At 43.7% G+C, this 25,451-nt stretch overlaps 1 protein-coding gene across 7 annotated transcripts in view; it reads left to right on the top strand.

Moving 5' to 3' along the window:
• The window catches only part of CCDC7 (coiled-coil domain containing 7), a 730,660-nt gene that overhangs the window by 322,046 nt on the left and 383,163 nt on the right, over positions 1-25,451 (top strand). For all 7 annotated transcript variants that reach the window (XR_004538163.1, XM_033931492.1, XM_033931495.1 and 4 more), the window contains 2 exons: positions 8,775-8,881; positions 9,964-10,175. Coding sequence is in view for 6 of the 7 variants with exons in the window: in XM_033931492.1 (XP_033787383.1) it covers positions 8,775-8,881; positions 9,964-10,175 (319 nt within the window). In the remaining variant the exon portion in view is untranslated. The remainder of the gene's footprint in view (positions 1-8,774; positions 8,882-9,963; positions 10,176-25,451) is intronic.

Raw genomic sequence — 25,451 nt, forward strand, 5'->3', positions numbered from 1 at the left:
TTAAACGGAGGAGATCCAATAAACCCATGGAGGGAATTTTCATAAAGAAAAACAAGATTTAAGAAAGCAGTATACGATTAACTAACCCATATGTTCAGCCTGTAAATCACTAGAAATCTTTTTAAGGTCTAGAAAGGCACGTAATTGTAATGGTACAAAAAAGGTATACTTAACCTCCAAATATCGAATCAAATATTTACAGGGGTATGCCAATAAAAAGGAGGCCCCCAAATTTTTAACTTCATCTCGCATAGTAAGAAATTATTTTCTATGATCTTGTGTAGTTTTCAAAATATCTGGATAAATCAAAATTCTTTCTCCAGAAAAAGTCACTTGTGAGTTTCAGAAGTAAAGCTTACAAAAGATACTAGTAATGTTGCCCTTTCCTTTACTTCAGAAAGGGAATCTTCCAAGATAGCAGATAGTTCACCTTTTTCAATTCTTTCCTACACCAAATTTCCTTCCTCAACAGCCTTAGAAGGAAAAGTTGGAATGTAGTATATTTTATTTAGTGGTGGAATAGCATGCTTAGGAAACTTAAGTACATCCATTAAATATTTTTTGAAGAAATCATAAGGGTTTAAGGCTGGTGATTTAGGAAAATTCAGTATAAGAATATTTAATCTTCTGTTATGATTTTCAAATTGTTCTAGCTTTCGATGGACCATGATCTTATCCTTAATCAAGGTTGTTGTTTATTTTAGGTCTTTTATATCAGTTTTAACCTGCAGCATTTGCTCTGTGGAATCATGTTTAGATTTCTCAAAGTTTTTAGAAAGATTATCTACTTTTACAGATAGGTTAAGTACTTCTTGAGTTGATTTAGCCAACATACCGTCCAGATTTTGCAAGACCTGCCAAATGCTTTCTAGGGTCACCACCGCGGAAGTTGAAAGCTGTGAAAAACTCGCTGCTGCTCCAGAGATTTTCTTCGGCGATCATTTCCTCAGATGTGCCTCCCTCCCAGCTGGAGCCCAGTCCTGTGACTTCCGCCCCTGGGCTCACCACCGGGACAACCCATGTGATCGCTGGACATGGCAGTGCACTGAAATCCGGAGGGGACAGAGATACTTCGTGCCCCAGAAGACTGGATGTTCCATCGTTCAAGCCTATTGCTGGGCCCTCTTCTCTCAGTGAAAGGGTAGAGAGTTGGGTCAAATGCCGCTCCAAGGTCTGCTGAACCGGCATTAAGCTCATAGACTGGGAGGGAACAGATGTCGGAGCTCCTTTCTGCTTGGTATGAGGCATTTTGTCAGCGAGGAAAAGATTCAAAAGTTTTGTCCGGCTCCATGGAGAAAGGTAAGAGACGCCAAAACTATCGCACAGCCATCTTGGATCCCCCAGACTACAGAGTTCTAAATGGTCGATAGATTGCCATAGCATGCGATAAATACCAGGAAATCCCATGGTAAATGACTTTGAACACCAGTACTAATGTCTTGAAAATAATACATGAATGTACAGGTAACCAGTGGAGTTTCCTCAACCAAGGTATTATGTGTTCGAACTTTCTAATACCACAAATTAACCTTGCAGCAGCATTTTGAATCATCTGCAAGGCTTTACACTGTACAGCAGTGGTGTACCAAGGGGGGGGGGGAGGTCCACCCCAGGTGCACATCCCAAGGGGGTGCACAGCTGGCCACCCACCAGGAAATAGGCTGCTGCTGGGGAAAGGCTTCCACTGCTGTCATCGGGAACAAGCCAGCCGAATTCTCCCTTTTCTTCCCTGCAGGGCCGACCGCCGCCTGACGTCAATTCTGACGTCGGAGAGGACGTTCTGGGCCAGCCAATCGCTGCCTGGCTGGCCCGGAACGTCCTCTCCAACTTTAAAATTGACATTGGGCAGCAAAGAGTTGGTCAGCCCTGCGGGGAAGAGAAGCAGGGCGAATTCGGAGCCGGCCTGTTCTCGATGGCGGCAGTAGCAGCCCATTCCCCAGCAGCGGTGGCAGCATTTTCCCAATGGCAGTGGCAGAGGGGAGAGAGAAAGAAAGAAAGGGGAGGGGGAACAGGGAGCCAGAAAGAAAGGGGGCAGGGTGAAACAAAGAAAAAGGGGCACAGAGAGAGAAAGACAGACAGAAAGAAAGGAAGGGCATGGAGAGAGAAAGAAAGAAGAGGGCAGGGTGAAACAAAGAAAGAAATGGGGAAAGAAGAGAGAGAGAAAGACAGAAAGAAAGGGGACATGGAGAGAGAAAGAAAGAAGGGGGCAGGATGAAAGAAAGAAAAAGTTGGGGGAGGGAATGAGGTCTGGAGGAGAGGAAGCATACAGGAGGCTGAAAGAAGAGAAGAAATATTGGATGCACAGTCAGAAGAATAAAGTGCAACCAGAGACTGATGAAATTACCAAACAAAGGTAGGAAAAATGATTTTATTTTCAATTTAGTGATCAAAATGTGTCCGTTTTGAGAATTTATATATGTTGTCTATATTTTGCACTATGGCCCCCTTTTACTAAACTGAAATAGCGGTTTTTAGCGCAGGGAGCCTATGAGCGTTGAGAGCAGCGTGGGGCATTCAGCGCAGCTCCCTGCGCTAAAAACCGCTATCGCGGTTTAGTAAAGAGGGAGGGGGTATATTTGTCTATTTTTGTATAGTTGTTACTGAGGTGACGTTGCATAAAATCATCTGCCTTGACCTCTTTGAAAACCCGCGGAATATAAATGATAATTAACATTTTCTCTGCGTACAGTGTGCTTTGTGTTTTTAAAATTTTAGTGTTGGTAGATCATTTTGACTTGGCCATGAAGTTAAGGGGGAGGGAGGGAGGGAGGGGAGCTGCTGAAAGACATCTATTAATCCTTGCAGGCTTGACTGTGAAGGGAATTATTTTTGTAAAATCATGTTTTGTTATGTGACTGGCATTATTTAGACTTTAATTTCTATGAATTAATAGAATGAAAATGATATCAAATTACTTTCTTGTTTTTATGTGCGTGCGCTGAAGGAAAGTGGAGAGAGAGTGGGCTGAGGATGCTGAAGGGAAATGGGGAAGAGAGAATGGGGAGAAGACACTGATTTATAAATTGACAATTGTACAGAATATTGTTTCTTTTTATACTTTAATATAATAAGTTCCATATCAAACAATTCAAGGCTTGTGTGGATGGAATCAGGTGGTTTGCGGGGATGGGGACCGAGCTTACAGGGATTAGTCCAATAAAATGGTATTTTCTTATTTCTCATTATTTGTTTTATTTTTATTTGTTAATTTGTAAAGTGGTGATTGTTATGAATCAGTTTTTTCAAATTTACATCTACTGTCTTTATATTTTGCACAGTATTAGAGGACATGTATTACTGTTTTTGTGGTGTTGTAATGTTGTATTGTATGCAGAGTCTGGTTTCTTGGCGGTTCAGTTTAACTTTTGTCTACATATTTCTATTTTTAGTTTGTAATTATTCCATATTGGGCGAGGGTGTATCTGTCTGTGTGTATGAAAGGACATGGCTTTCTGATAGCATTGACTGTACAGGATCTGGCTTGTTTAGTTTTACAATGTATGTATTGGTGTTCTAGTGCTCACTGCAGTGTTTAAGATGCTGCCTTTTCGTAGGTACACTCTTGTGCGATATGTGGATTGTTACTAAAAATCATATTTTTCATATAAATGGGGAGGGGGGTCAAAAATGATGGGCCCCGGGTGTCACATATGCTAGGTACGCCACTGCTGTACAGTCCAGTTTTGAGGAGACTATCATCTATACCACTATTGTCATAGGCAGCCTCAGGTCAATGGGTCCTAGGGCACCAGTGAAAAGGCAAACTCTTGTGAGCCGCTCTTGTGATATCATCTGCAAAGAGGCAAATCTTACCTGACAGACCTTCAGCAATATCGCTTATAAAAATGTTAAAAAGAACAGGCCCAAGAACAGAACCTTGAGGCATACCACTGGTAAAATCCCTTTCCTCAGAGCGATCTGCATTGACCATTACCCTCTGTTGTGTTCCACTTAACTAGTTTCTGCCCCAACCCGTCTCTTTGGGGCCCATCCCAAGAGCATTTAGTGTATTCCCTCTATCCAATTCTCTGGTCACCCAGTCAAAGAAATTGATCAGATTTGTCTTACAAGACCTACCTCTAGTGTTTCCTCTGGTCCTATAATCCACCGGATTCCAGAAACTTCACCATTTTCTGTTTTAAAAGCATTTCCATTAATTTGCTTACCACAGAAGTCAGACTTACTGGCCTGTAATTCCCTACTTCTTCCTTCCTTCCATGTTTGTGGAGAGGGACCACATCCTCCCTTCTCCAGTCCTCTGGTACCACTCCTGACTCTAGAGACTCATTGAAAAGGTCAGTCAGCGGAGTCACCAGAACTTCCCTAAGTTCCTTCAGCACCCATGGATGTACATCATCCGATCCCATCGCTTTATCTACTTTTATTTTAGCTAGCTCTTCACGAACACAACGCTCTGAAAATCAATCGGAATTTACCACTCCACCATCCCTATTCACATTTGTCTTCTGCAGTCCCGCATTTGGATCTTCAGCTACGAACACAGAACAGAAATATTTGTTAAGCAATTCAGCCTTTTCTTTATCAGCTTCTACATATTCCTCCCCTTCACTTTTGAGTCTCACAATATCACTTTTGTACTTCTTCTTATCACTGATATATCTAAAAAATGTTTTGTCTCCCTGTTCTACCAAGTCAGCTATTTTTTTTTTCCATTTGTATCTTTGCTTTCCTGACTTCTTGACCAGCCTATCTTAACTTTTCCAGATATTTTTGCCTTTCTTCCTCTTTCTGCAATCTTTTGTATTTTATAAAAGCTAATCTCTTATTCCTTATCTTCTCAGCCACTACAGAGAACCAAGGCGGCCTTCTTTTCCTCTTGGTTTTACTTACTTGCCTAACAAATCTTTGTCCTCTGCTACATGACCCTCTACCTCCCTGGGACTTCAACTACCTCCCTTGGACCAACTCATGAAGGAGCCTTATGAACTTTTTGAACAGTCTCCATCAGGTACCTCACATGGAAAACAGCCTTTCTCATAGCCACTACCTCAGTCAGAAGAGTCAGAAAGCTCCAGACTCTGGTCACCTACTATCCTTGCACTCAGTTTCTTCTCAACCGAGTTCATCTTCAAACACACCTTTCTTCCCAAGTTTCTTCCCAAGGTAGTCTCAGAATTCCACCTCAACCAAACAACAGTTCTGCAATCTTTCTTCCCATTTCCGCATGCCTCTACAGTGGAGCAGCTCTTATAAGGCTCAGACTGCAGAAGAGCACTACTTTTTTACCTCAGAAATACTGCATTCCTTCATCTTACCAATTAACTATTTATCACCTAATACTGGGCCAATCCTGACTGCCCAGCTTCAAAATGAACCATTTATTTATTTAAAAATTTTAACCTGCATATCCAGCAATTCTATGTGGATAACACTAAAACATATATAATAAAATCACTCAAAAAAAAAAATACAACATAAAATTTTAAAAAAACATCAGAAAACTAATTCAGACATGAACATAGAAACACTAATAATTATACACACTATAAGACTTAAAATCATGTTCGTAAAACTATAACAAAAACAAAACCAACAGCCTCACTTATGAAAAGAACACTCGCTCAAATAGCCTAGTTTTCACCATCTTCCTAAACTGCAAAATACCTGGCGCTTGCCTTATCTCAAAACTGCAAAATACCTGGTGCTTGCCTTATCTCACCAGCGCATTCCAACACATTGGGCCTTGTACTTTCAGGATAGTTCTACGGTGCCCTGAGAGTCTCACAATACTCAAGGATGGCACATCCAAACACATCTTATCCATGGACAGTAGCACTCGAGTAGGCTGATAATACTGCAATGAAGAGTGCAGCACCAATGGTCCGTTGTCCTTCAAAAGCTTAAAAATTGAGCATAAGATCTTAAATTCGACGTGAGCATTAATAGGCAACCAATGCAAATTAAGTAAAATTGGTGTAGCATGATCCCCTTTTGAAGCACCTACAATGATCCTTGCGGCCGCGTTCTGAGCAACTTGTAATTCTTGGACCACACATTTTGCCAAACCAAGATACAAAGCATTACAGTAGTCATTAACAGGGATCACCATCCCACTAATAATAGTCTTGAAATTATCCACAGATAAATAATCTCTTAATCTACAAAAAAGACGATGTTTAAAAATTACCTGAGACACCACTGACTTGACCTGGGGCTTAAATGATAATGTTGAGTCCAGAACAACCCCTGAGTATTTACACTGGTGCAATACTGGAATCACAACATCATCTAACACTATTGTTGATGGAAACAACAACAACAGCCTTTCACGACCAATACATAAAACCTCAGTCTTTGCTCATTCAGTTTCATCTGATTCTGGTGCATTCAGCCCTTAATAACCTGAAAACAATTAAGAGCCTTCACAGCATCATTTATTGACTTGTTCACGGAAATCAAAAACTGGATGTCATCCGCATATAGACAAAAACTGACCACGAGTTTTCACAGCTCCTTACAAAATGGCAGTAGATAGATATTAAATAGAACAGCAGACAATGCCAAATCTTGGGGAACACCACAAGTTAATGTGGACCAACTGGACTTCTCCTAAACTACCTCCACACAAAGCATCCTATTTTCCAAAAATGACTGAAACACTCCCAAAGAGTTCCTCCAATACCCAAAGAACGCAACCTAGACAATAAAATTTGATGATTAATGGTGTCAAACACTGATGAAACATCCAGCAAAATCATGAAATAACATTCGTCACGATCCAGACCTGCACGTACAGTGTCTATGACAGAGACCAGTAACAATTCTGTCGAATGCTTAGGTCTAAAACTGAACTGAAAATAATTTCTACATGGATATCCAGTTGTATAGTATTCTGCCATAATACGATAGGCATCCTGCAACCAGATAGAATAGATGCTCATCACCTCTGAGCTGTGGTGTCCTCTGTGGCTTATCTTCGATCCATTCCCTTGCAAGACATATGCAAGGCAGACACATGGGCTTCTGTACATACCTTTAGTAAACAGTACTGCTTGGACCAAAGTTCAGCACAGGACATGTGTTTTGGACAGTCTGTCTTATGGAATTTCTTTGCAGCTTAGTTTGACTACCACCCAGCTTCACTCCTAGCTAAAGACTCACCATCAAGAGTTCCTGCATTGTCTATGGAGAAAGCAAAGTTGCTTATCTGTAACAGGGGTTCTCCACAGACAGCAGGGGAATGCAGTCACATTTACCTCTCTATCTCCTCTACTGTAACACCTTGAACTAGAAACTAATTGAAATGAGAAGGAGTAGCACAACAGAGGTGGGAATCTCTGCACATGCTCAGTAAGTCAAAAGGCCCACCATTGCTAGGGGAGAGCACTGACACAGGATCAGTCTGACGACTAAACCATCAAGTATGACTTCATTCCCCTGCTGTCTATGGAGAACCCCATTACAGGTAAGCAACTTCGCTTTCAGAAACTTTGCTAGTGACCCTGTGACAGAATGAAGTAGCCAAAGTAAAGGTATTGAAAGATTAACTTGATCACCTAAACAAAACAGCAGATATACTCAAACGTAGCCAAATTATTCTAACATGAAAGGACAGGATCCTCCCTCCTCCACACCAAATTTCAGAGTTCTTTCTAATTAAATTATGGCATCATTTCCCTATTGTTAATAACTATCATGTACAAGCCAGCCTTGAACATGTGATCTTTGGGTTGGAAGGCAGCTACCTTCTGAGTGGAACTATTCTTCCTCTTTATAATCTACTATATCTTGCCCATATCTAGCTGACTCTTGTATTTCTGGTAGTCTTATTATTATTTCAGGACTGGCCAAACAGTAACTAGTTTTGGATAGGTTTGAGCATTTCTTCCCTACTTCTAGATTTTTAAACCTGTTGCATCAGTTTTGTTGTTATTTAGTTGTACCCTAAATATATTATATAAAACAAAATGAAACAAAACAAAAAAGCCTGCAAATGAACAGGAAACAGAAAATCTTTTTTGTCTGCATATCCCTAGTTTACAGTATAATCTCGTTATAACCGACTTCAAGGGACCTGGAAAAACGGTCTTTTATATCCAGAGTTGCATTTTTAAAAAAACTTTATTTAAGGTAACTTGAAACAACGTAAATCGATGAACAACAGTCACTGCACAAGCATATCAGCAACATCAATAACAAAACTCAGCAAAACATTGGTATGGCACGAAGTGATTGTGAACCAGAACACTGTACTGGAAAGAAAAATACTCTGTCATTTTTTTTCTGGGCTGCATTTTGATACTATATCACCGGCATGCCATGTGCCTTGTAGGCGGAGCCTGCATGTCTGTTATAGCAAATAAAACTACAGCTAAAAGCAGCTCTGGGGGACCAAATTGGTTGTCCGTTATATCCGAAAGTCCATTATATGCAAGTTCGCTATATGCGATGATTTTCTGTATGTTTATAATGGTGCACGGCCGGGACCAGCGGACCTCGTCCGCTATAGGCGAGGTTCCGTTATAAGCAAGTCCGTTATAACAAGATTATACTGTAATCACTGTGTTGTAAATCAGACTAAACCAGAAATTCTCAAGTCATTCCTTAGTATGAACCCAATCATTTTGGTTTTCAGCATAATCACAGTGAATACACATGAAATAGATTTGCTTGTGATTCCTCCATTGTATGCAAATCTGTCTCATGCATATTCATAACAGACATTTTTAACCATTCTGTCCCAAAAACTGGGTTGAAAATTAAACTAACCTTTTTAATGTCAGAGATTTACTTATCTTTTGTAAATTTTGTAGTAAAAAACTAGTACCTCTAAAGATGACAGAAGAAGAAAGAAAAATCTATGATATGGCTAAAACGTCTCCGTTACAGCAGATGTACAAAGAAACAGCCTTACAGACGGGTATGCATTCCACGGATACCTGGTAAAGAGATAAAACTCGTTGAGTCCTATGGTAAAAATTAAAAATCATCTCTTGATAAGGAATGTGACTATGCTGCAGCCATAATAATAAAACCAGACTATTAGCCTACTGTTCTAATCTAATTTTTAGTCTTATATACCAAATCATCTCCTAAAAGTAGGAGCTTGATTACATACTAGTACCAGTATTATATACCAGTATTACATATATTACCAGTATTAGATCACAAAGATCCATTAACATTCATTGGAGTCTTAGGGCTCCTTTTACTAAGGTGCGCTAGCGTTTTTAGCGTATGCAGCAGATTAGCGCACGCTAACCCCGCGCTACGCGGCTATAACTAACACCAGCTCAATGCTGGTGTTAGCGTCTAGCGTGCACAGCATTGTAGCGTGCGCTATTCCATGTGTTAAAGCCCTAACGCAGCTTAGTAAAAGGAGCCCATAGCCTAGAAAGCGATGAAACATAGTGGTTTTAAGGTTTTACGAAAGATCTGAAAAGATAAAAATGATCTAATTTGAGGAGGTAGTCCATTCCATATCACAGTTAGTAAGTGTGGAAAGGAGTGTGAAATTTTACTAATGGACTTTATTCCTCTTAATCATGGAAAAGAGAGCTTATACATATAAGTTGTTCTCATGTCCGAAGATTTCATGATGTTTAGAGATAAAGACATCAAAGGAACAAATAGTCCATGTAAAATTTTAAGACTATACAGGCACGTTTAAATTGAACACTTAGTTTCTGTTCTGGTACTGTGTGCAAAACTGCAGCATTTATAATTGCCCATATGAGGTTGGTAAGGTGACAAATTGCTGACTGTCCTGTTTGCAATACCAGTATTTAAGTATGAAGGAGTGTAACCTGCATGGAGCTGCTTTGTAGGGCAGATTTCATAGACAATGAGGGTTTTTATCTGCCTTAATTTATTATGCTTTTATGTTCTTTGTTGATAACCAACAGCCAGTTCTAATATCTAGATTCACTGTTATTCAGAGGCAATAACCATTACCTGTTTCTGCTGAGGTTCAGTATTCATTGCTCTTTTATCCCACTACAGAATCTCAAGAGGATTTCCCTTCTAAAGTGTATATCATGGTTGATAAAACAAGCTCTACAGCTGATTTATTGATAGGAATGGAAAGAGAGATTTATGCTGCTGGATTTCAAGAAAGATTGGCACCAGATGCTTTTCCAACATTACCCTTTCCTGTGTCCCCTAAAATATTACCTGCAGATGCCACTCAGCTTTCCTTATTTGACAAAAGCAAGGTATGATATAGTCAACTTTTTAAGAAAGGTAATTTTATTTATTTAATTTTCTATATCGTTCTCCCAGGGGAGCTCAGAACAGTTTACTTGAATTTATTCAGGTACTCAAGCATTTTTTCCTGTCTGTCCCAGTGGGCTCACTATCTAATGTACCTGGGGCAATGGGGGGGGGGATTAAGTGACTTGCGCAGGGTCACAAAGCGCAGTGTGAGTTTGAACCCAGAATCGCAAGGTGCTGAGGCTATAGCTTTAACCACTGCACCATACTCTTCCCTGATTTGCTTTCTGCTTTAGTGTAGTACCCTCTGAAGATCAATTTAAAAGCTTTATGCAGCTTCTACATGTGGATATAGGCACCATTTAAGTATATAGTTGGAAGTTTAAATGCAAGTAGAAGCCTGGAATGCACATATTTGAAACGGGTGTCTTAGGAGTTTGGTTTAGTTGGGCCAAAACATTATACATGTTTCCCATTTACAGTTTAGGAATACACGTATTTTTATTTTTTATTTTTTTTAATCCCCATTGGTTTTTGCTTCACCTCTGAGGAATGTATAAATTTTATCAAAGTGTTCATTTAGCCAGGTCTTGAAATGGGTGAATGAAGGGGTTCATATTTCAACATTTACATTTTGACATTTCTTTGCCCAGAATCATTACAGAACTAGCAATAAAAAACAAATAAAATTATCCAGAACCACATATGTTCACTGAACTTACCAACCACGATACCAAAACACTTGTATCAAAACTCTCTACGCACAGTAGTCCTCTTGACAACTGCTCCGCTTACCTACTGTAAGCTATTCCCCCCCCCAAATCATAGCCTGGCTCACTAACCTCCTAAATGGGCAAAATTGCTCTCACACCCATACTGAAAACTTCAACAGCAGACTTTTCCAAAACTTCAAACTACCGGCCTATCGCTGGCATCTCTGTTCTAACAAAAATCCTTGAAACCCATGTAAGCAAACAACTAGCCTCTCATATTGAGCTACATTCATGCCTTCACCCATCCCAATATGGATTCAGAAAGCAACACAGCACAGAACTCCTTATCATCACCCTAATCACCAAAGTAAAACAACTACTAAGTATTGGCCATCGAGCAATACTACTCCAGTTTGATATTTCCGCTGCCTTTGACTTGGTAGACCATCATTTGCTTATAACCAAACTATCTGAAATTGGAACTTCAGGAGCTATGTTAGACTGGTTTAGACTTTCTACAAAATAGAGAGTACACAGTTAAAAAGGAAGGAGTATTCTCCAAACCCTGGAAAGCATTCTGTGGAGTTCCGCAAGGCTCCCCATTATCCCCCATCCTTTTCAACCTTTTCATGAGCTCACTTTGAAACATTAAAATAGAAGACAAAACTTTACTATCCTATGCAGATGACATTCTTCTCCTCATCCCTATTATAAACAACCAACCAAACATAGATGAGAAAATTTCAAACATTGAAAACATCCACACCTGGGCAACTTAAACTAAATCCACCAAAACCAAAGCCATCTGTTTCCATACCGCTCAGCAGAATGCCCCGACAAGCATTAATCTTCAATCCAGTACCACCTTCGCAATAGAGAAATCCTCAAAAGTACTTGGCATCATTCTGGATGACACACGCACAATGGATCCTCAAATCTCCAGCCTCTCGAAAAAAACCATCTTCACTATGCGCCAACTAAGACTTATTAAGCCATACTTCCACCAACATCATTTTGCTCTGATTGTCCAGCTGATGGTACTACCCCAGCTGGACTACTGCAACTCAGCATACTTGGGGATCAACTCCTCTCTAGTTCACAAACTGCAGATCATTCAGAACACAGCTGTGAGATTTATCTTTGAAAACTATTCTGTTTACTAAACATTTTGGAAACTAATCTTTCTGATAACTTTCTATATGCCTTTACTAGCCTAACTTAATCATTGTAAACCGAGTCGAGCTTTCCTGGATTGAAATCTCGGTATACAAAACTAAGCATTAGATCAGATTAGAAATATGATTCGATCTCAGCCTACCTCTAACAATTACACTGGCTATCAATTTCATCGCGAATATTCTTCAAAACATCATGCATCCTACACCACATAATCCATGGAAACTCAGCCACTCCTCTCACCCAACTATTCTCAACGGCCTGGTCTACCTCCAGGAGACTCATAAACAGAATACAGTTGAATCTACCTTCCACGAAAAATCTCCATTACAGGCGTTTGTTCCACTCCATGCTTACATTCATAGGAATCAAAACATGGGATAACCTTTAGAATGCAGAATTTGTTATATTATAGCCTTTTATGGTACCTTTTTTTAGCATGATTGACTAACTTCTTATTTACCTGCTTAACCCCCCCCCCCCTTAATAGTTCTTTTTGTGGACTAAGAAAGCATTTCTGTATATTTTTCTTTATCTTTGGCAAAATGTGATGTTGAACATTTATTCCTGCTGTATTATTATATGCAAGATGTACTTTCTTGTAAAATTATAAAATTGAATTTAAAGAAACCCATGGGATAACCTGCCAGAAATGATCAGAAAAGAAACTAAACATACAACATTCTGGAAAAAACTGAAAACCTTCTTCTTTGACAGCTGAACCTACTTGACTTCTCAGAAATGAATCTTTCCACCTCTTTCACTAGATGAGCTCCTAGACAACTATGATTTCTTGCCCCTCTTACTCTCTCCCCCTTTCAAGACCCCTTTTAGTCCCTCCTCCTGATCCCCTTTCAACCCCTCTCTGAATGTCACCTAGAGCCTGAATAGGTATGTGCGACACACAAATAGAAGATTAGATTAGATTAGATATATCCTAAAAAGATAGGTCTTCAGCAATTTCCAAAATTTACTACAATTTGTCTAATGTCTTATTGTATGTGTAACTCATTCCAACAACTTGTAGTCTGATATGAGATTGTTACCAGAAATATATTTTTTTGTAAACCATCTTCCTAGGGTTTGGATAGTGCAAAAATAAAAACTCCTTTCATTCTGGACTCAAATTTCTATCTGGTAGATCAATAAGCAGAACTATATAGCTAGGAGCATAGCCATACAAAATCAGGAAAACTAAAGAACCTAGTTTAAAGATAATATGTGGTTTTGCTAGCAGCCAATGCAATTTCATTAACAATGGTGTGGCTGTCTCAAATTTTGAAACTTTAAAAATAATTTGGGCTTCTTGAGGGATTTTTTGGCTATAAAAATATGAAAAATCGTCTCATGGGATTTTTCTCCATAACTGGCTCCACTTAAACATAGATTTGCCTGAAATGGGGCCACTATGTACGAAAAAATAATGTTCTTACCTGTACATTTTCTTTCCTTTAGATGCAGCAGATGAATCCAGAGACCAATGGGAATAGCACACATCTACCAGCAGGCGGAGATAGAGAAACTGATTAACAGGTGGTCCTATTGGCTCGCACTCCTCCTGTATCTTCAGTATAGCTCCTTGCCCAAGCATCCATAACCATCAATAGGCATAGCATGTAAAAAACTTCCTTCCCATAACAAATCTCAAAAGGCAATAATACAGAATACAACCATCAATAATAACAAACTTTGAAAGTTGCAAAAGAAAAAACCGACAGACAATATCCAGAAAGGGTGGGGCCCTAATTCATCTGCTGCATCTAAAGGAAAGAAAATTAACAGGTAAGAACATAATTTTTCCTTCCGTAGCAACAGCAGCAGATGAATCCAGAGACCAATGGGATGTAGCAAAGCAATCCTCAATCTGGGTGGGAAGCAAACGCCGCCTCCGCAACAACTGAAGCACTAAATGCATCCACCGCATGCGCCCCCACATCCAACCGGTAATGCTGAAATATAGCACTCTCGGAAGACCAAGTAGCTGCGAGACAAAACTCCTCCAAGGAAAAAACCTCTGGACCGAGTCCAAGAAGTAGCCATCGCTCTGGCGGAATGGTCATGAAGTTCTTTCGCCAACCGCTTCCCTGCCATCAAGCAAGCGTCAAGAATGTCCTCCTGGACCCATCGAGCGATGGAGGCTTTGGACGCCACCATACGTTTGAGGTGTCCCTTGAAGAATACAAAAAAGGTGATCTAAACAACTAAAAGTTGTTAGAAACCTAGCTCGCGGAGAACGCTATGCACTTTCAAAAAATGCAGTGAAGAAAAGCACGTCTCCCCATTTCTCCTCCCAGGAAGAAGGAAGGAAAAGTGAGAGTGTCATAAAAGAAAGGATGACTCTTCTTAGAAAGAAATTGTGATACCGTCCGAACTGACATCCCAGATTTTGTAAATCAGTAATAGGAATCCCCACCAAACAAGGCCTGCAACTCAGAAAACTGCCGAGCTGAAGCCATGGCCACAAGAAACCCTGTGTTCAAAGGCACAGCCCTTTAGAGTCTCAAAAGACAAGGATGAAATGAAGCCTTCAGTAAACTGCAAAGAAGTACCTTAAGACTGTACTCCGGCAGGGCTTTCTAAGAGGTGTACGAATATACTGTACTCCGCTTAGGAACTGAACTACATGAAGCTGATAAGTAAGTGAAGAGCAATATACCTAGCCCTTGTAACAAGCTAAGAATGGCACTTGAAGCTGAAAGGAATTGAATGCTAAGCCCTTGGCAATACACTTGTTCCAAAAAAGAACTCTGGAAGGGTGCAAATGTTGAGAAGTATCCAAGAAAGGAAAAACCTCCAAAGGAAGCAGAAACCTCAGGTGAAGACGTCTGTATTGCCTGGATAAGAGAAGAAACAACCTGCTTCGCATAACCCTTACACGTCAGCCATAACTTTTCAAAAGCTAGGTCGTAATACCAAAGTAGTATGAATATCCATGTTGATCGGACCCTAAGTGAGCAAATCCGGAGATATCAGGAAACTCAACAGTCCGGCTGTCGAAAGACTCATCAGATCTGCATAGCAAGGATAGCGCAGCCAATCCATAGATTCTACAAATACTGTGCCCTGAAAGCGAGCTTGAGATGGCAAATCCAAGCCATCATCAGCCAGGGGAAAACACTGAAAAAAGAGAAACCAGAGGCGAGAAAGAAGCCACGCTGCTACCCCCTCTGACTCCCACTCCCTATGCCCGCCGAAGAAGCTAGGAAGCTTAGAATTTCGAGACGAGGCCATGAGGTCTAGTTCCAGGAGATCTTCCATAAAAAGAGCTGGAATGCCTGAGCCAAAATTCTCAATATCCAGGATGTAGAAGATTTCACTATTACTAACATTTACACTTTCTAGAGCATACACAAAATCTGAGCATGGCCCATTTATTGTATGTTACAGCTGTACACTGTAGCATACAATAAATGGGCCATGCTCAGATTTTGCGGAGAGAAAGTCTTTCCAAACTCTTTTCCTGACCCATAAAATGATCTGCCAACAGAAGAGGAAGATGAGGGTCCACCCATTGAAGTAGAACAACAACTTTACCCACCAACTGAGTACATCACCTACTGCCCAGGCTGTAGAGAAATAACCCCATCATAATACTGACTGACAAGACCTTCAGCGTCATTCCAGAAGAATGGTCTGAAGCTCCAGAAAGGTTGCCTGACCATGCTCCAGAGTAGAAGAATGAACAAGTACTGAGTTGCCTCTTAAGACCAGACTCCTGGAGCTGTGGATGGGAGGCACTGAGCCCCCAACCCGACAGCCCGAGATATTTGGTGACCATGAGCTAGTCCAGCAAAGACTGAGGTATGCCTTTGAAAAGAGAAATCTCGCTGAGCCACCAAATCATACAGAGCGATGCTTGAGGAGCCTACCAAATAATTGGAGCCCTGAGATACCGGGAACCACCGGAACAAAAGCAACTGCTGTAGCGTTATAATGGGAAAGCAAGCCGAAGTTCCCGGTGGAGTCAGCAACATGGATCCTAGAACCTGTACAGAATCCCATACTCTTGGTCATGGTGACCAAATTAGAATGCAAATTTGAGACTGTGACCCATCACCCTAGTCTCTGGGAAGAAACACATTTCTCTCCTATATGAATAAAAACATCTCCCTGATATACCTATAAATAGTACAGAAGAAAAGAGCGCTGTGCAAATTTGAAGATTCACGTCCAAAGAACTGAGGAAAAGAAACCACCCTTTTCGTGTCAGTCAAATGGCCTGACTGGGAGACGTCCGAATCAAGCAGTCAGTCAAGAAGAAAGTAGGTGAATTGCCTGGAAGTGCCAAAATGGTACCACTGCCCACATTTTCTAAAATGTTCGTGAAGCCTTGGGTAGGCGAAATGGCATGTGCTAAAACCGAAAGCGCTGCTCCAAGAGAGGCAAGCAAACCTAGTGCCGATTCGGAGTCCATAGTGAAAATATAAATATTCTCCCAGTTTTTCTGCAGAAATGTGTAACCCTGAGAAACTAATTCAGCAGAATGGGATCCAGCCTGCCCAATGCCCCCGTCTTGGGCACCATGCAGTAAGTGGAACAATGTTCCTTAGTTCCTGAAGAACTACAAGAACTGCCCTGAAGACCAGTAACACTTAAAAGGGAAACACAAAACATAGAGACTCCAAGAACGAACCGGAAACCTGAGGAGGATGCAAAGTTGCAAGCATCCTGAATTATAGCATCTTCCCCCTCATGAGAAAGCCTGAAGAGTCATTGGAAGAAGTCAAGATCCCCTCAGAATGAAGTGTAGAAGGTCAGGGAATGGCTAGGATGAGAACTGTAGGATCTGTAACAAGAAAGAAATTCTCCTAGGAAAAATCAATTATCCCAGGACAAGCAGGCAGGTATTCTCACTAGTGGGTGATGTCATCCGACAGAGCCCCGATGCGGACGTCTCACAAGCATACTTGCTTGAAGAAACTTCAGAAGTTTCGAGATGCCCGCACCGCGCATGCGCGAGTGCCTTCCCGCCCGATGCACCGGGCGTGTCTCCTCAGTTCTTTTCTTTCCGCGGAGCTGAGAAGTTTGCTTCAACTCTCTGCGTCGAGTGAACCCGTGTTCTTGCCTTCTAGTGCCGCGGTTTTGAGTTTAATTTCTCTTAATCGTGTGTTTTATTCTGTCGTTTTCTTATTTTTTTTTTTTTTTAAATTTTTTTCCGAAGATTCGACCGGGTCGGCTGCATGGCTGAGGCCCTGCTGCTTCGATCTTGCGGCGGAGCTTTTTCGGCCTATGTCCTGGCCTATTACTGGTTTTAAAAAGTGTATCAAGTGCCAGCGCGCGATTTCGTTGAGGGACCCGCATTGACACTGTTTACAGTGTCTCAGGCCTGAACATCTTCCGAAATCGTGCCGGCCTTGTTCCACTCTAACAGCACGTGCTTTCAAACGTCGCTGTTTCCTGTGGGAGTCGATGTTCGCGATGGAAGCTTCCAAGGAACCTTCGACTTCGACCAGCGCTTCGCCTTTACCTGCGAAGTCATCATCTACTCCTGCTGCATCGGGTCTTTTGAAGCCGGCCTCCTTCGTTCTGGCTTCGACCCCCGCCTCCTTCGGTCTCCTCAGATCAGGTACCTCCTCAGACCGTTCCCCCGGTGGTTCTTAAGGTGCCTAAGACTTCTAAGGCTAAGCACTCGACCACCCTGGACCGCGAAGACCGTACAGGGGGCCCCACTTTGGCTGCGGCTCCCCCCTTGTCAGCTTCGCTGCGGTCGCTCCGGGAAGCCCAATTCATCGAGCTCATGAATACCATGGGGCCCAGGTTGATTGCTACAATCCAGCATGGGCATGCGGAACCTCCTCGTGGGGGCGAGCCGCCCCCTCCTCCTCCGCCTTGCCACTCGCTCTCAATGCTTGGTGAGGAGGATCGACGCTTGGCCGCCAGTTCAACGAGGCGTGCTTTGTTTAGTGAGATGCCGCCTCTGGAACCCATCCCCGTCTCAGGCGAAGACAATTGGGATTTATCTTCGGGTAGCCGAAGCCCTGGGCGTCGTCAGGAGGACTTCTTCTGGAGCCCCTTCCCTGCCAAGCCATCTCTCGACCCATGGAATGGTGCTCGAGAGGCGTCGGCCCATCCTCCTCTTCGTTCTATGGCCTCCAGCCCCATCTATTCGTTGGAGGCCTCTGCGGAGCCGTCTGGGCGTCGTCGTTCCAGATCTCCTCCGAGACGACGGGAGGGGCACCGCTCCAGGCATTCGTCCAAGCATTCGACAGTCTCGCCTCAGAAGAAGCTTCCTCGTGTGGGGTATCCCTCTTCAGATATCTCCCCTCCTCCGGGCACGGAGTTTGAGGATACCTACAGGTCGTTCTCTCCTTGTAGATCCCATGTTTCCTTGGATCAGGAGGCATCGACTTCATCAAGTCCGTCGCAGCATCCTGTGTTGGCGGACCAGATGTCTTTTTCATCTTTTCTGCGGCAGATGGCAGATGATCTTGACATCACCTTGGACTCGGGTTCCCGCTACTCCAAGGAGTACCTGGATACCATGCATCTGCCTCATCCTCCTGCTGAGTCTCTTCGCCTGCCTCTCCACAAGCTCCTCGACCAAACCTTCATTCGCTGTTTTGAAACACCGTACTCCATTCCTGCCGTTCTTGACAAACTGGATGCCAGATATCGCACGGTGCATCATAAGGGGTTTGAGGGCTCCCAGCTCTCCCATCAGTCACTGTTGGTCGAGTCCTCCCTCAAGCGATCTCACCCGTCCCAGGTGTATGCCTCGGTGCCACCGGGCCGAGAGGGGAGGACCATGGATAAGTTTGGGAGGCGCATCTACCAGAACTCGATGATGGCTTACTGAGTTCTCAATTACACCTTCCATTTTGCGACCTACTTGGAGTTCTTCCTTCCTGTGCTTCGGAAGTTCATGCCTTACATCGAATCTCAAGCTCGTTTTGAATACGAGGAGGTCGTCGCCTCGCTATCCCAACTGCGTCTTCAGTTGATGCAATCCTCGTATGATGCATTTGAGCTCTTGGCACGGGCTGCTGCCTGTTCCGTGGCCATGCGTCGCTTGGCCTGGCTTCGGACCAATGACATGGACCCAAACCTCCAGGTGCAGATCTGTTTGATGAGTCCATTGAGACGGTGACAAAGAAGCTGTCGGACCATGAGAAGTCATTCCAGTCCATCCTTCGTCCAAAGCCTAAACCTGCTCAGTCTCGACCTTCTCGACCGCCCTTGATATACCAACGGCGTTACACGCCCAGGCAGGCTCCAGCTGCGAGGCAACCGGCAAAGAGACAGCCTCCGCAGAAGTCTCAACAAAAACCTCAGCCTTCTGCTGTTCCCAAGGCTCCTCAGCCTTTTTGACTCTCTGGTAGGGAGCATAACCAACACCGTTCTGCTATCCCCTGTCTTTCCAATTGGGGGGTCGCCTCCATCATTTTTACCATCGATGGATGGCTATAACCACCAACCTTTGGGTCCTTACCATCATCAGGGAAGGATATTCTCTTCAGTTCCATCGGGTCCCCCCTGACCATCCTCCAAGAGAATATCCTTCCAATTTGACCCAGACCGCCCTTCTTCTTCAGGAAGCTCAGGCTTTGCTCCGGCTCCGAGCTGTCGAGCCGGTCCCTGTGGACCAACACAACCGGGGGTTTTACTTCCGGTACTTCCTTGTTCCGAAGAAGACGGGCGACCTACATCCTATTCTGGACCTCAGGGTTCTCAACAAGTTCCTGTTCAAGGAAAGATTTTGCATGCTGACCCTAGCTTCTCTCTACCCCCTCCTCGAGCAGAACGACTGGTTATGCTCTCTGGATCTAAAAGAGGCCTACACTCACATTCCCATTCATCCGGCCTCTCGCAAATTCCTCAGATTTCGGGTGGGACATCTGCATCTGCAGTATCGAGTGCTTCCTTTCGGCCTGTCCTCGTCCCCCAGAGTTTTCACCAAGTGTCTTATGGTGGCGGCCCGCTGCACTCCGGAACCATGGTCTTCAAGTGTTTCCATACCTCGACGACTGGCTCATCAAAGCTGCCTCAGCTCCAGGGGTCATCTTGGCGACCCAAAGAACTATCTGGTTCCTGCAGAGTCTGGGGTTCGAGATCAACTTCCCAAAATCTCATCTGCAACCTACCCAGCCTCTTCCCTTCATCGGGGCGGTTCTGGATACTATCCAACTCAGAGCATTCCTTCCTCCACAGCGCCTGGAAGCTCTTCTTCATCTCTGTCAGTCAGTGTCTTCTCGCCAGTCCATCTCAGCGAGACACATGATGGTTCTCCTGGGCCACATGGCCTCCACGGTTCATGTGACTCCTTTTGCCAGACTTCACCTCAGAATTCCTCAGTGGACCCTGGCTTCTCAATGGACACAGGTGTCAGATCCTTTGACTTGTCACATCCTGGTCACTCCTCTTCAGCAGTCTCTACGTTGGTGGATGATCTCTTCAAATCTATCCAGAGGTTTGCTGTTTCACACTCCTCCCCACCAGAAGGTTCTCACGACCGATTCTTCGACCTATGCATGGGGAGCTCATCTGGACGGTCTTCGCACTCAAGGCTTCTGGACCAGTGCGGACCGGCTGTGCCGTATCAATCTCCTGGAACTCAGGGCGATTTTCAATGCTCTTCAAGCTTTTCAACATCTGCTTCATGAACTGGTGGTCCTCATTCGCACGGACAACCAGGTCGCCATGTATTATGTCAACAAGCAGGGGGGCACGGGATCGGCCTCCCTCTGCCAGGAAGCTCTCAGAGTCTGGGATTGGGCGATTCGCCACAACACCTTCCTCAAAGCAGTCTACATTCAGGGGGCGGACAGTGCCTTGGCAGACAACTTAAGTCGTCTCCTCCAGCCTCACGAATGGACCCTCCATTCCAAGCCCCTTCATCAGATCTTCTCTCAGTGGGGGACACCACAGATAGACCTCTTTGCGGCTCCCCACAACTTCAAACTGCCTCAATTCTGCTCCAGGATCTACACTCCTCATCACCTCGAGGCAGATGCCTTTCTTCTGGACTGGAGGAATCTCTTTCTATATGCGTTTCCTCCGTTTCCTCTCATTCAAAAGACTCTGGTCAAGCTAAAGTCCGACCATGCCACCATGATTCTGATAGCTCCTCGGTGGCCCAGACAGCCTCGGTGGCCCAGACTCCCTTCTACTTCAACTCAGCAGCAGGGAGCCATTCCTTTTTCCAGTGTTTCCTTCTCTGCTTACTCAGCATCAAGGATCTCTGCTCCATCCCAACCTGCAATCTCTCCACCTGACAGCTTGGTTCCTCTCAACGTAACTCCTCTCCAGTTTTCCAAAGCGGTGAGGGATGTGTTGGAGGCTTCCCGGAAGCCTGCTACTAGACAATGCTACTCCCAAAAATGGACTAGATTTTCTACCTGGTGTGTTTCTAATCGTAAGGAGCCTCAACGAGCCTCCCTATCTTCTGTATTGGACTATCTTCTGCACCTATCCCATTCTGGCCTCAAATCTACATCGATAAGAGTCCATCTGAGTGCAATTGCGGCTTTCCATAAGCCTCTGCAAGGGAAACCTCTCTCTGCTCATCCTGTGGTTTCCAGATTTATGAAAGGACTTTTCCATGTCAATCCTCCTCTCAAACCTCCTCCAGTGGTTTGGGACCTCAATGTTGTCCTTTCGCACCTTATGAAGCCTCCTTTCGAACCTCTCAATAAGGCTCCGCTGAAGTTTCTCACTTGCAAAGTGTTTTTTCTTGTTGCCCTCACTTCTGCTCGCCGAGTCAGTGAGCTTCAGGCCTTAGTGGGCGGACCCGCCTTTCACAGTATTCCATCATGACAAGGTGGTCCTCCACACTCATCTGAAATTCCTGCCTAAAGTGGTCTCTGAATTTCATCTCAACCAATCCATAGTTCTTCCTGTGTTTTTTCCAAAGCCTCATTCTCATCCTGGAGAATCAGCTCTTCACACTCTGGACTGTAAACATGCTTTGGCTTTCTACCTGGATCGCACCAAACCACACTGAACTGCTCCTCAACTTTTCATCTCCTTTGATCTGAACAAGTTGGGACGACCTGTCTCGAAGCGTACCATCTCCAACTGGATGGCGGCTTGCATCTCTTTCTGCTATGCCCAGGCTGGATTACCCCTTCCCTGTAAAGTCACAGGCCATAAGGTCAGAGGAATGGCGGCCTCTGTAGCCTTCCTCAGATCGACACCGATTGAGAGATTTGTAAGGCTGCCACTTGGTCCTCGGTTCATACCTTCACCTCTCATTATTGTCTGGATACTTTCTCCAGACGGGATGGACAGTTTGGCCAAACAGTATTACAAAATTTATTCTCCTAAGTTGCCAACTCTCCCACCATCCCATTGAGGTTAGCTTGGAGGTCACCCACTAGTGAGAATACCTGCCTGCTTGTCCTGGGATAAAGCAATGTTACCGTAACAGTTGTTATCCAGGGACAGCAGGCAGCTATTCTCACGTCCCACCCACCTCCCCTGTGTTGGCTTCTCTGCTAGCTATCTGAACTGAGGAGACACGCCCGGTGCATTGGGCGGGAAGGCATTCGCGCTTGCGCGGTGCAGGCTTCTCAAAACTTCTGAAGTTTCTTCAAGCAAGTATGCTTGTGAGACATCCGCATCGGGGCTCTGTCGGATGACATCACCCACTAGTGAGAATAGCTGCCTGCTGTCCCTGGATAACAACTGTTACGGTAAGTAACATTGCTGTTTTGCAATGTAAAGAGGAGTATACTGGAACCATGAAACAGTACTCACTCCATGCAACGTGAGCGAAATACGTATGTCCTTTAAAGTGAATATGTACTAGATGCAATCAAGAAGCTGCATCTACCGCCCCGTGGAAAACAACAGCATCCTAACAGGTATCAGACAAAGCTTACATCGCTAATGAGAGCTTCAGGGATGAGGCTAACAGCCACATAGCACGTGCTCCTCCGCGGGTTTGATAGAATAGGTAACTGGCTCCTGGTTAGAAGGAGTTGTACAGGCCTTCCTGTCTGGTCGGGAGGGGGGGGTCCGTCTAGCATGTGCCATGAGAAAATGGCAACAGGAGAAACCTGTGTGATAAGCATGGAAATCTGAAGTCCAGGCCCCCTCAGAAATAGAGAAAGAGAGTCCTGGCCGCAGGAAGATGCGAAGTGTCATTATGCCCTTAGAGACAGCCCAAACTTGGAAACTGTTTGTACTACCTTTAGGCATATTTATCCTATGCCACTACTAGACACATGCAGTGTAGCACAGAGGCCCAAATAAGAAAGACAGTTACCAACAGACAAAGGCTCAATCTGCAGGAACCCCAAGAGAGACAATGAGATACCCGTGTGAAATACAGGGCACTATCTTAATGCTGATCTCACTGTGCCACGATTTGCCGTATGTTGACCCAGTCCGGAGACAAACCAAGACTGGGTGACCTAGCACAGGTCAGAGTCTCTCTGGTAATCCCCTTGAGTGCTAACCCCAGAGTCTGATTAAACTAGCAGCTTCCTTCAAGTGAATACAGCAGGAACACAGACATAGACATAAAATTCTGCCCAAGCTTGTCCCAAAGCTGGTGAAACACGTACAACTTGTCTGAACCGGAAAGGAGAGAAGGCGTAGCATACCCTGACCAAAGTCAGCTGGAAATAAACTACTGGAATGCTGCAGCTCTCCCGCCATTGCCAGAGACCCAAGCGCACGCCTGATTCTCGCTGACACGTTGCCACTGCATCAATGCTCCTAGAAACATAGTCGGATTCAAGCCTCGTAAAATTTACCCTGCTGTGGCCTGCATAGAAAGAAAATCAGACTCTGGGAATAACTAGAAGAATGATGCGGTGCTTCCCACAGCGCTGGAAAAAATATGTCCCATCTCATGTGTGCTGCTATAAACCGGCACCTGCACAATAAGCTGCACCTGGCCGTGACAAACACTGTTGAAAGAGAGCCTCAGAATAAACAGACTATTACTGCTGCACTGAAACCCAACGAAGAGAACAAGTGTGAGCATGAAATCGTACCGCTACTGCCGCGCTATAACCAACAAGGAAACCAAGCACGTGCATGCAAAGGGCGGGGAAGTCCCAGCTCCCTCAACAGATTTCTAGTCATAAAACTTAGCCTCAATAAAATATCAATTCCTTAAACGTATGTTGACCGAACCCACAGTACTAAGACTCCCAAACAGAACCTAAAGTTCAAACAATAGTAAAAAAACACATACATACTCACAAGCTTATTGTTAAGGCCGGTTGAAGCCAGTAAGAGCTGGTTGTGCAGCACTAACAGGGCAGAATGTAGCAACTGTGGTCTCCCTTTTTTTTTTTTAACAGAAGGGAAAGAAGAAAAAAACGATACCCAGTCAGACCCTCTAGCAATGGAGGGAGGGTGAGGCAGGGACCTTGGGGGGCCCAGGTGTAACCCCTAAAGCTGGCACTGTTCAGCCGGACACCCCTGTCTCACTGAAGAGAAACTCAACAGGAGAATAAAATTGCCATCTCACTGAAGAGAAACCTCAACAGGAGGAAGAGAATGGCAGTCTCACTGAAGAGAAACCTCAGGAGGAGAAAATAATTTTCCAATCACAGGCAGAATTCAAGAGCTAGTTGAATAGCGACCATCACCTGCTGGGAGATAGAGCATACTGAAGATACAGGAGGAGTGCCAGCCAAAAGGACCACCTGTTAATCAGTTTCTCTATCTCTGCCTTCTGGTAGATGTGTGCTATCCCATTGGTCTCTGGATTCATCTGCTGCTGTTGCTAAGGAAATAGTCATTGGCATATACATGTGGAGGCATTGAAAATTGGTACTTTGGCATATCAGCCTCTATACATAGATGAAGCTGCCTAATGCTGCTCTTTTTCTTTATACATAGGTATGTAAAATGTCTGCTGCTGCCTTACGTGCCAGCAAATACACATGTATTTTCTTGCATCTTTATACATAAGGAAGGCTCTACATTCAGCAGTGTCTTTTTTGTAAAATATTGAGAGAACTATGAACATCCCAACCTGGACATCACAATTCTTACCTCGATATACTGAGCAAATTGGATCTTCATATGTGAATTCCTTGCTACAATGATTTTTTATTCAAATCAACAAGAGGAGCAAATACCTACTAGAATACAGACAAAACCTCACTCTCCATTAAATAAACTTGGGAAGAAATTTGACTCAATTTTATACATGTGCAAGTATTTATTACTATAAATACAAAAATATTTAAATAAGCCTGGGAGATAATCAATGTCAACCAGAACTTCAGTTTTGTGAACCTTAGTAATAGAATCGCTGTTGCTCTCAGCTTCTTTTTTTTACATTTTGCCATCATCTGTCTCCTGGTTAAGTACAGTATGTTCTAGTGCCTCCATAAAACCTTTTAAATCCACCTTTATGTAGTCCAATTTGCAATATTTCAACTTCCTATAAAAGTTCACTATAAGTGAAAATGCTCAAACTTGAAA

Source organism: Geotrypetes seraphini, chromosome 2, assembly GCF_902459505.1.
Source record: "Geotrypetes seraphini chromosome 2, aGeoSer1.1, whole genome shotgun sequence".
NCBI lineage: Eukaryota > Metazoa > Chordata > Amphibia > Gymnophiona > Dermophiidae > Geotrypetes > Geotrypetes seraphini.